At 37.6% G+C, this 12,271-nt stretch overlaps 1 protein-coding gene across 1 annotated transcript; it reads right to left on the bottom strand.

The window, feature by feature from the left end:
• Window positions 1-4,568: 4,568 nt before the first annotated feature.
• LOC121476593 (olfactory receptor 2D3-like) lies at window positions 4,569-5,492 on the bottom strand. Its single transcript, XM_041730687.1, has one exon. It carries the CDS (start codon window positions 5,490-5,492, stop codon window positions 4,569-4,571), a length of 924 nt encoding a protein of 307 aa, XP_041586621.1.
• Window positions 5,493-12,271: the final 6,779 nt, after the last annotated feature.

Genomic DNA, 12,271 nt, shown 5'->3' with positions numbered 1-12,271 from the left:
ATTCTCAATAAACATTAAGTTAATAAATGAGTTAAAAAAATAAATGAGTTAGATGGTCATTGAATAAGTAAACTCAAACTGTGCTACTGAAATCAAAGTTGTATGGATTGATTAATTAAAATATAAAAGTAGCAATCATAAAACTATGGGATAAATGAAAAAAAATTAATTTCTTTTAAAAACTGAAAAACTTTGGGGTAAATCCCAGCAGTGCAATTGCTGGGTTGTAGGGCAGTGGAAGGAGCCTCGGTGTCCATCGAAAGATGAATGGATAAAGAATATGTGGTTTATGTATACAATGGAATATTACTCAGCCATTAGAAATGACAAATACCCACCATTTGCTTCAATGTGGATGGAACTGGAGGGTATTATGCTGAGTGAAATAAGTCAGTTGGAGAAGGACAAACATTATATGGTCTCATTCATTTGGGGAATATAAAAAATAGTGAAAGGGAATAAAGGGGAAAGGAGAAAAAATGAGGGAAATATCAGAAAAGGAGACAGAACATGAGAGACTCCTAACTCTGGGAAACAAACTAGGGGTGGTGGAAGGGGAGGTTGGTGGGGGGGTGGCGGTGACTGGGTGACAGGCACTGAGGGGAGCACTTGATGGAATGAGCACTGGGTGTTATTCTATATGTTGGCAAATTGAACACCAATAAAAAATAAATTTATAAAAAAAATAAAGCTGGCTTCAAAGCATAAAAAAATAAATAAAAGCTGAAAAACGATTTGCCCTAGAAGAGAAGGGTAGTTCCCAGAATATGGTGACTTTAGTAGCTTGTTAGTTTCTCACACGCTATTAATTGCCTAGCTGCTCCTGCATGGTCATTGGTAGTCTGGCTGACATTTTAATTTAAAAATATTTAATATTTAAAAATATATATCAGTATCTGTGTTTTATTACTCTGTTGATGCTACCAGTTCTCTGGTGAGGTCAATTATGTAGTTTTTATATAACTTAAGTGATCCATGGCCACTTTTTCAATAATCATTCCAATTATGTGATATAATCTCCCTTTTATTTAATGGCAAGTAAAGAGGAAGTAGTAAAGTGAGCTTTTGAATGGCATGAAGCAACAGCATACTAAAAGTAGATGTCATTTAATTCCATTTCTGGGTAGTTAAATGAAGAAAATGAAAACACTAATTTGAAAAGATATATGCACCCCTATGTTCATTGTAGCATTATTTACAATAGCCACGATATGGAAGCAACCTAACTGTCCATCAGTAGATTAATTGATAAAGAAGATGTAGTGTATATATATATAATAGAATATTACTCAGCCATAAACAAGAACAGAATCTTGCCATTTGCTATAACATGGATGGACTTAGAGTATATTACACTAACTAAAATAAGTTAGACAGAAAAAGACAAATACCATACAATTTCCCTTATATGTGGAATTTAAGAAACAAAACAAATATTCCATTGTATACATATACCACATCTTCTTTATCCATTCATCTTTTGATGGACACCGAGGCTCCTTCCACAGTTTGGCTATTGAGGACATTGCTACTATAAACATCGGGGTGCTCAGCCATTAGAAATGACAAATACCCACCATTTGCTTCGACATGGAGGGACCTGGAGGGTATTATGCTGAGTGAAGTAAGTCAATCGGAAAAAGACAAACATTATATGGTCTCATTCATTTGGGGAGTATAAAAATTAGTGAAAGGGAAAGGAGAGAAAATGAGCGAAAATATCAGTGAGGGTGACAAAACATGAGAGACTCCTAACTCTGGGAAATGAACAAGGGGTAGTAGAAGGGGAGGTGGGTGGGGGGTTGGGGTGACTGGGTGATGGGCACTGAGGGGGGCACTTGGTGGGATGAGCACTGGGTGCTATCCTATATGTTGGCAAATTGAACTCCAATAAAAAATATTAAAAAAAAAACAAACAAAACAAATAAACAAAATAAGACAGAAGAAACAGACTCATAAATACAGAGAACAAAATGGTGATTGCCAGATGAAAGGGATTAAGAGGTACAAACATTAAGTTATAAAATAAAAAAGTCACAAGATGTAAAGTACAGCATAAGGAATATAGTCTACAATATAATAACTTTGTCAGGTGGCACATGATATCTACATTTATTGTGATGAGCATTATTAATGTATGTAAATATCAAATCACTATGTTGTACACCTGAAACTAATATAATATTATATTTCATCTATACTTCAATTTAAAAAAGCAAATGCTGGGTATCCCTGGGTGGATCAGTGGCTTAGCGCCTGCCTTTGGCCGAGGGTGCGGTCCTGGAGTCCCGGGATCAAGTCCCACATCGGGCTCCCGGCTTGGAGCCTGCTTCTCCCTCCTCCTGTGTCTCTGCCTCTCTCTCTCTCTCTCTCTCTCTCTATCATAAACAAATAAATAAATCTTTAAAAAAAAGCAAATGCTATTGTTTATAACATAACTTCTCAAAGACTTTGTAGTGCAAGACCAGTTTTTGTTTCCTTATATATGATCATGCTAGTACACACACTCTGAAATAACTCGTGCAGGCTTAGTGAATCTATTATTGCACACATTTATTCTCCCATGCAGAATCATTCTGCACACAATGCATTCAATTCAGCAAGAACATCATGACACGGAGTGAACAGCATTGGATACTCAAGACAGACCATGGACATTGAACCTGGAGCAGCCAGACTTCAATGTGGCAAGCTTGATTTTCATCAAGGTCTTCTCATTTCCTCTGGATCTGCCATTTTTCATCCATAATTACTTTGTTTATAGATGGTCATGAAGTGAGAGCAGAACTCCATGTTGAAATTGCTCCTGGTAAAAGATACAATTTTCCATATTCTTCCCATTGTGTGAAAAAAGGGTTTGGCTATGGTTAACAGCACTGTTTTCCATATGACAAGAATCCCTACTAAAAACTCCATGGCAGATGGGGTGGGACAGTCAGAGGATATTTGTAAGTCTGGGAAATGAAGTACAAAGTAATGGTATATGTTTATGTCATAGGACTTCTGCTGGGAGAAATAGACAATCATGAAGGAGAAATGGGCAGAACTTGGTGGTCCCCAGATATGTTTTTTTCTGTGAGATATGGCTCACAGGCCCTGCAATCAGGGATGAAAATTGGTAGTGTTTCTACATGCCAGTGAAGTTTTGGGTCAATTTTACTTAATACCTGCAGTTAGAGCTTTAGCTGAGGGTAGAGGACAATAGTGGATTTTCTTCCAAGGGAGGGGCAGTGTGCATGGTGAACATCAGTGACTAGCTACAAGTATCACCAGTGGTCCTTCTGCTATAAGACGTTGTAATAGTTGTTTTAAAAAAAGGCTAAAGGTATTATGCGGAGTGAAATAAGTCAATCGGAGAAGGACAAACATTATATGGTTTCATTCATTTGGGGAATATAAATAATAGTGAAAGGGAATAGAAGAGAAGGGAGAAGAAATGGGTAGGAAATATCAGAAAGGGAGACAGAACATGAAGACTCCTAACTCTGGGAAATGAACTAGGGGTGGTGGAAGGGGAGGAGGGCAGGGGGTGGGGGTGACTGGGTGATGGGCACTGAGGAGGGCACTTGACGGGATGAGCACTGGGTGTTATTCTGTATGTTGGCAAATTGAACACCAATAAAAAATAAATTTAGTATTAAACAAAAGGCTAAAGGAGCCATTTAATCCCACAGAACAATCTACATCTTCTGGGATAGCTTCTAATATGTCAGCCATCCTTTTCCAAGTCCCCAAAAGGATAACTTAATGGGTACTGGCACAATGAAACCTGCAGAAGAGGGAAGAGCATGTCTGAGGGACAGTTGTGGTATATTGTGTCACAGACATTTCTGATGTAGACACATTGCTTCTTAATGCTAGTTCCTTCAACCCAGCAATTGTCCTTGAAGGGAAGGAGTGTGTGATATATGAAAGACGTTTGTTGGAATATGAGATCCCAGACATTATTGTCTAGGCCTGTAGCTCCTCTATGTATAATTGAATTGACTATAGCAGTATTTTGAGAATCTGCAGCAAACCAACATATCCCTCCAACAAAATAAAACAAAAACAGGGTTCTATTTCAGAGCTTTAAGGTAAAACAATTTTGATATTTTTCTCACAGGAAATTGCAGAGTTTAGCATATTGACATCAGGTAGGATTCTAAGATCTGTCCATGGCTGTAGATGATGTTAGTGTGGGATGAGGCTGATAAGAGGCTATGGAGCTTAGAACCAAAAGGTACTATCTCTGGGCAAAAATGGATTAGTGAACCAGTAACAGAGTATAAATGAAGATCCTTTTCGATGTATAAAGACTTACATTAACATATAACTTATAATATGTAATATAATAGGAAAAAGGTGCTATGAGGTAAACAAGCTATAACCACAGAGAAGAAGCTTGAGCAAGATGCAGCTTATAAACCTGAAAACATCCTAGGTACAAAAGTACATATATGGCCCTTATTGATGTATCAGCCTATAGATAGTTCAGAGAAAAAGCTATTAAAAATGTTGAAATGGTTTGGAATGTCTTCATTCCCACAGTAGTATATCTATATAAAGATCGTTGCCTCTGAGAGGGTCTATCTTCCAAATACTTTCCTAAATGCCTTCTTCACATCCTTGTTTCTCAGGCTATAAATGAATGGATTCATCATGGATGTTATGACTGAATAGAACACAGAGATCACCTTATCCCCTTCATTTATTTTCTTGGAATTTGGACGCATGTAGGTAAATATTGTTGAGCCATAGAAGAAGACAACAACGATGAGATGAGAACCACAGGTAGAAAAGACCTTGAGCCTCCCCTCACCTGACTGTATCTGAATCACAGTAGAGATAATATTCCAATAGGAGAAAAGGATGAGGGAGACAGGACCAAGGAGAATTACCACACCCATGGCAAAGATGGCCATCTCAGCTTTGTAGGTTTCTTCTGAAGCCAACTTCAAGAGTGCAGGAGGTTCACAAAAATAATGATTAATTATGTTCTGCCCATGGTATGAGAGACATAAAGTAAATGTTGTGTCTACTAGAGACACAAATATTCCAGTGGCCCAGGACCCTATGGTCAGCTGTACACACACCTTCTGGGTCATGAGGGTGGAGTAGTGAAGGGGCTTGCAGACAGCCACATAGCGATCATAGGACATCACTGCTAGGAGGGAACTTTCTGTACACCCAGCTACTAGGAAAAAAATCATCTGAATTGAACATCCAGCAAAGGAAATGGTCTTTCTCATTACCAGCAAATGGAATAACATCTGGGGGATGATCGTTGTAGAGAAGCAGAGATCAGTAAATGACAGGTTTTTAAGGAAGAAGTACATTGGTGTATGAAGTCGAGAGTCAATATGAATTAGCACTATGATGATAAGATTCCCAAACAGAGTTAGTAGGTAGATGATGAGAAACACCACAAACAGTAGGATCTGGATCTGCCAATCTGAAGAAAGGCCCAGCAAAATAAATTCAGTCAGATAGGTTCGGTTTTCTGTGCCCATTGATGTTTATTTCTATTTATACAGTAGCATAAATAGAGCAATCAGAAGTTGACATGATGGAAAACCAAATCCTGAAAGTGAAAACCTCATTGGAAGAACAAACATATTTTCTTGGAAGCATTTAAGACACTTGATTTTCTAAAATTTCCATCCATAATTTTTATTGAAATTACTTGAAAAAAGATGCTGACATATTATATGGATTTGAAAAAAATTGGAAGAACTCTGCTTTTAATAGAAAGCCTAGGTTTTTCTTTCTTCCCATTTACTTTTCAGTCAGCAGATTTTGACTTTCATTTCATCAAGGAACAGAACCAATAATTATCTTTTCCTTTGTGTTTCCAAGGGATCCTTTATCATTCTTACAAGTAGGAAGGGAATTTTAAGAAACCGTTTAGATCACATTATAATCCATAGTCCTTCTCCTTTTCTAAATTCTTTACTGGATCAGAGAATCAAGGCTTGATGGCAGTGCTGAAGATTCAGGCATGATCGGCTCTCATCATGATTGAGCCAAGACGTTGGAGACAAGGCCAGACTTAGGTGTAGCACCACACACTATGGAAGCAGGGACAGCCCTTTGTGGAAACCAAATGCCACCACGATAGGTATCTGCACAGTTGCAGTCTCTTCTGGTGTGACAGTGTTTGACTTTATTCATGCTGCAGTTTGTTTCAGAGTATCCAATCAGTTGGATAGGTACATCAGTATGAAATCAGTAGGCACTGGTCCGGTGCTTTGCAGTCAAGCAGAAATACTATTCAATCCTTATATTATTGTACATCAGGAACAAGTAAGGAATAACATGGCTGGGGATAAACTATTAGAGAAGGAAATTAGGAAGAGGGAAGGTAGTTGGAGAAATGGGCAAATGGATGGCATTCAGGGCTGGACTCTTCTATCCCTGAGAAGTGTTGAAGTACTAGTCTTAGAATTGACCTTTAGAAGAAAGATGTCAGAATAGATGGCCCATCTGGCAGGGCCATCTTGAGATAGACAGAAATCAAAGCCTGCAAACATATAAAGGTTTGTTTTCACACATAAGACTCTATATCTAGCTGACAGAAAAGGAAAAATGTGGTCAGGTCAGCTACGGCTGGACCAATGACTCATAGGCTGCCAAGTAGGACTTGATTTCAGAACCAAGTTGACAGTGAGGTTTCTATTCATGAATTTTCTTCCAGATGGAAATGAAATGGGTCCAGTCTGAACATGTAGTAGAGCCCATTGGTCTTTAAGAAACCTGGAAGGCAATCAAGGAATGATTCAAGGAATTGGCAAAATTAAATGAGAAATATCTTTTCTTAAGATACAGTGTATAAAGAATACACAAAAGGATCACTGATAAAGTCTATAACCTCAGTAGCCAAAATAACACATATTGAACTCATTTTCCAGTAATTTTTGATAAGTACATTTTTTTCACTGCTTAATCATTGTAAATTTACATGCAATGAACTATGCATATTCCATGTGTACAGTTTACTGAGTTTTGATATATAATTATAATAATACATCTTTAAAATGTTTTTATTAACTTAAACATGATTGATTATTTGCAATATTGTCTTCTGACTGGGCTATAAGTTTCTTCAGGGCAGAAAATCTGTGTCAATCCCTATGTCTGCATTGCCTGGCATTTAGTAAATTTTTAAGAAATGTTCACTGACTGAATGGATCAATGAATGAATAACTGAAGGCATGCAGCAATGAACAAACTCCTCCTCACACACAGTCCCTGTCACACACAAATGCACTCAAACACTCCTAAGTGCTAGTTGTCCTATCAAAAGCATAGTATGAAACTCAGAAGGCATAGCTGATACTAGTCCAGCTATGTGGTCCAGCTTGGAATGGGGATATTCTGTGAATAACAGAAGGAGAAACACAAAGATTGATCACCTGGACTACTGGTATGGGTGAGAGTACATCAGTGGTAGTTCTTCCAATGGAATAGATCCTCAATATCCAATCCTATTTTCTTTCTTCTTAGCCCCTGAGAATATATGCAATGTGGTAGCAGCCTGAGTGACCACACACCCAACATTAGCACTAACTGAACCCTGGCTCCTTCTCACCTCCTAAACAATGAGCAGCACATTGTAAGAATCTCTTCGTGCATCCTAAGCAGTACCCTGTGAGTCCACTGGGTATCACCCCAGAAGAGTGTGGGAAAACTAACAGAGGAAAAGAATATCTATAACAACAGGGATAAAAGGTCAGAGTAAGGAAGATTCTGAGAGTAGAAAGGGGTAGCTAGTTTGAGAGACAATAGATCTTTTGTTCCTTGCATCTCTCAGCACACAAATTGACCCCTTCAAAAAGAGTCTAGCAGCAAGATTTCTAAGACTGAGAATTCTAAGAGAAGAGAAAAAAGAAAAATCACCTCTCACAAATAGGCTGTGGGTTATAAAAATAGAGATGTGACCCTTCTCTCAAGATAGACACAAAATTTCTGGTTCTGGAGACTTTATTCCTTTAATATCTCCCTTCTTGCCTGAGACATGGAACGAGTTTGTTTTGGAGATGAGGAACTACATGGGAGTGTATCTCACGCAAAGTACAGAAGAATGAGATCCAGAAATCCAAGGCGCAGATACAGAGTTGGGTATTAGATCCCAGTGATTCTCAGCCCTCTCTCCCAACAGCTGGATATGAGATGGACTTTTCAGTGGATTCCATTCCAAACTCTGGCTGTATTCTTGGATGGATTAAATACTTTCTTTTTGAGCATCAACAGTGAAATGAATCTTATTCTGAAAGGATTCTTGAAAAATGAGGCCCTGAGAAATGATGCACATGGGACAGTCCCTAGGGTTCTCCTTGGGCACAGCTTCCTCTATTATCTCTACACACAATAAGATACCATGGGACTTTTTTTTTTTTTTTGATAGTCATATGGAATTCTGTGACTCTCTTTTAATTTCCAATCTTTCTCTAAGAAAAAAAATTAATATATTCAGGGCCTGAGGAGAACTCAAAAAGCCATCGATACCATTCCTATTTTCTTTATGCCAAATACAATATTTTTCTGAGGGATTCTAGATGAAATTACTCAATGGTGTACTTTCCTGTCAATGTTTATTTCTTTTTATATGAAAAATATTGTAACCCTTCGTATATGTGTTACTAAATTTCCCCATTTACTTCTTTAATGGCATCGTTAATATGATTATTTATTTATTGCTCAATAGTACTTATACATTTTATCAGTCAAATATTTTCATATTTCCGTTGTGGTAATTATTTATTTATCCATGAGAGACACAGAGAGAGAGGCAGAGACATAGGCAGAGGGAGAAGCAGGCTCCCCATAGGGAGCCTGATGCGGGACTCCATCCCAGGACCTCAAGGTCGTGACCTGAGCCAAAGGCAGCTGCTCAACCCTTGAGCTACCCAGGCGTCCTTGTTTTTTAATTTACTCCAAATTTCATTATTTCAATTATAGAGGTTCTATTAAATTTTTCTCTTCCTTACTTTTCACAATTTTTTCCATCCTTGGCTTTTCAATGAAGTTGTTATTTATTCTGGTTTGTGGTATCTCATGATGATTTCATACATGCTTACAACTCCCCAGAGGAATGGTACTAATTTACCCTTTCAGATTCTCTCTACTACATCCCTGTTGACTCTTCTTTATTCAAATCAGCTTGGTATGAATATGTTTTCAATCTTTCGGAATGTGGTAAGAAAATTTTGTATTTTTATATTTTCCATTTAATACGATTCAAATGTTATTAATTTCTAATTACTTAACTCTTTAATCATTATTAGACTTTTCTGTAGAATTTATAGGATCTGAAAACTTGTCTATTGAATGGGATGGGTAGGGAAAAAAAAATCAAGATTTGAGATTTAGTTTAGAAGACGGTAGATGTTTGTGATATTTGTCCTGATAAAGGATATGTGAAAGAATTAGTATGAAATAGTAATTATTATTACTAGTTATTATTACTGTTATCATATTATAGAAAAGGACATTGAAAGTCATATAGATCGACTAGTCCAAGATCAATCACAGTTGAAATAAGCTAAAACTCTAATCTTTAACTTTAAGACTAGTCTTAAGGCTATTTCTCTTACCTCATGCTATACCACGTCCTAATATTTCATATCCTTTAGCAAGCATAAGGTTCATACGCTAGTTTTAAGGCCAATGTGTGTTATCTAGGTTATCTCAAATTTTGGGACAAGCATGGGATAGCATGTCTGCATAGAGGTAGAAAAATGCCTGCGTCTCCAGAGAGCCCTTGAGTCTACTACCCAACAATGACATGGACCAAGATGAATAATCCATCCCTATGGGCCAGGACCTGTGTACTTACCACGTGGATGTATGAAATGAAGAAATGGCCAATTTTCCCAGAAGTCTCAGTATCTTTTCACCTTCCCATTCATGTTCAGTAGTGCAAGAAAGGATATGGAGTTTAAACTTGGCCCTCGTAGGTAACATAGGTATCCTGGTCACCAGTAAATACATGCCCAAATTCATGTCCTGTTTATTCCCTATAATATTACCATATATATTTTTTTCTTGTACAGGAGCTAGCAAATATGCTGAGAATAGTAAAAAAAATGAGAGTAGAATAATTTTCCTCTTTTGCATAGGCAGAGGAAGAAATACGAGTGACATGAAATATTCTACCCTCTTCAACACTGCCCACCCGACGGTCTAGGTCTATGTCAAAGAGCAATGATAACTAATGTCTCTGTGGCCTCATATTTATGAGTTTACCTGCTTCCACTCTTTTTATCTCTCAAGAGGAAGAAACATACTTCTGTTTGACACATGATTGTCTGTTAAATCCACTGGGGAAACAGGAAGAGTGTATGTGATAGATCAACCATATCTCCTCATGTATTACTGGTGCAGAACTCAGGAAACAAGGGGACTGCTCATTGTCACTCCTTCAGGGTAGGGGGTACGACCTAGACATTGCTAGTTGCCTGTTCATAATTCATACATAGCACAAGTATAATAATTATTATACTATTAAATTCTCTCCTTAAGCTGTAACAAATCAGGCACCAAGTTCTATCATTCCTAATTCATAAATAACTCTGAAAAATATCCTTTTCTCTTTATTTCTTCAGGTTATCTTAGTTCAGTCATGACTACAATTTCATGACTGTATTGTTGCTATACCTTACTGTTTTTGCTGTCTTGTGTGTTAAGAGTATTTGAGAGGTGGGACCCTGGATTTGATTAATTATACTTTGTTAAATTCTACTTTGTTTTTTGATTGATATTTCTATGGATGGAGAGAAATTTATATTTTCCTACATAGTAGGATGAATATTTACATACCTGGCTAGTTAAACTACACTTAATTATTTGAAGAAATTATCCAATTTATTTTATTTATTTACTTTTTTTCCTTTTTTATATTTTTTATTGGAGTTTAATTTGCCAACATATGGCATAACACCCAGTGCTCATCCCATCAAGTGCTCCCCTCAGTGCCCGTCACTCAGTCACCCCATTCCCTTGCCCACCTCCCCTTCCACTACCCCGTGTTTGTTTCCCAGAGTTAGAAGTCTCTCATGATCTGTCACCCACTCTGATTATTTTCCACTCATTTTCTCTCCTTTTCCCTTTATTCCCTTTCACTATTTTTTATATTCCCCGAATGAATGAAACCATATAATGTTTGTCCTTCTCTGATTGACTTACTTCACTCAGCATAATACTCTCCAGTTCCATCGACATTGAAGCAAATGGTGAGTATTCTTCATTTCTAATGGCTGATATTCCATTGTATATATAAACCACATCTTCTTTATCCATTCATCTTTTGATGGACACCGAGTCTCCTTCCACAGTTTGGCTATTGTGAACATTGCTGCTATAAACACTGGGGTGCAGGAGTCTCAGTCTTTCACTCCATCTGTGTCTTTGGGGTAAATCCCCAGCAGTGCAATTGCTGGGTCATAGGGTAGCTCTGTTTTTAACTCTTTGAGGAACTTCCACACAGGAGGTTTGTTTTCTGGTCCTCTGTCCCTTTCGGCGCCCTCTGGAACCCCAATTAAATGTAAATTTTTTCCTTCTGAGGCTGTCATTTATTTCCCTTAACCTATCCTAATGATCTTTTAATAGTTTGTCTCTTTTTTCCTCAGCTTCCTTCCTTGCCATCAATTTATCTTCTATGTCACTCACTGTTTTTTCTACTTCATTAAACTTTGTCATTAGTACCTCCAGTTTGGATTGCATCTTATTTAATTGATTTTTAATTTCAACCTGATTAGATCTATTTTTTTGATTTTTATTATTTTTTAAATAATAAATTTATTTTTTATTGGTGTTCAATTTGCCAACATACAGAATAACACCCAGTGCTCATCCCGTCAAGTGCCCCCCTCAGTGCCCGTCACCCATTCACCCCCACCCCCCACCCTCTTCCCCTTCCACCACCCCTGGTTCATTTCCCAGAGTTAGGAGTCTTCATGTTCTGTCTCCCTTTCTGATATTTCCCACACATTTCTTCTCCCTTCCCTTCTATTCCCTTTCACTATTATTTATATTCCCCAAATGAATGAGACCATATGTTTGTCTTTCTCCGATTGACTTATTTCACTCAGCATAATACCCTCCAGTTCCATCCACGTTGAAGCAAATGGTGGGTATTTGTCGTTTCTAATGGCTGAGTAATATTCCATTGTATACATAAACCACATCTTTTTTTATCCATTCATCTTTCGATTTACCTCAAAGATACAGATGCAATGAAACACCGGGACACCTGCACCCCGATGTTTCTAGCAGCAATGTCGACAATAGC

The sequence above is a fragment of the Vulpes lagopus genome, chromosome 15 (assembly GCF_018345385.1).
Source record: "Vulpes lagopus strain Blue_001 chromosome 15, ASM1834538v1, whole genome shotgun sequence".
Classification (NCBI taxonomy): Eukaryota; Metazoa; Chordata; class Mammalia; order Carnivora; family Canidae; genus Vulpes; species Vulpes lagopus.
The sequence above is the reverse complement of the archived record's forward strand: the minus strand, read 5'-3'. Positions and strand labels throughout refer to the sequence as shown.

Bases quoted from the DNA above. Each gene is read 5' to 3' on its own strand.
- LOC121476593 (XM_041730687.1), bottom strand. From the start codon at position 5,492: ATGGGCACAGAAAACCGAACCTATCTGACTGAATTTATTTTGCTGGGC.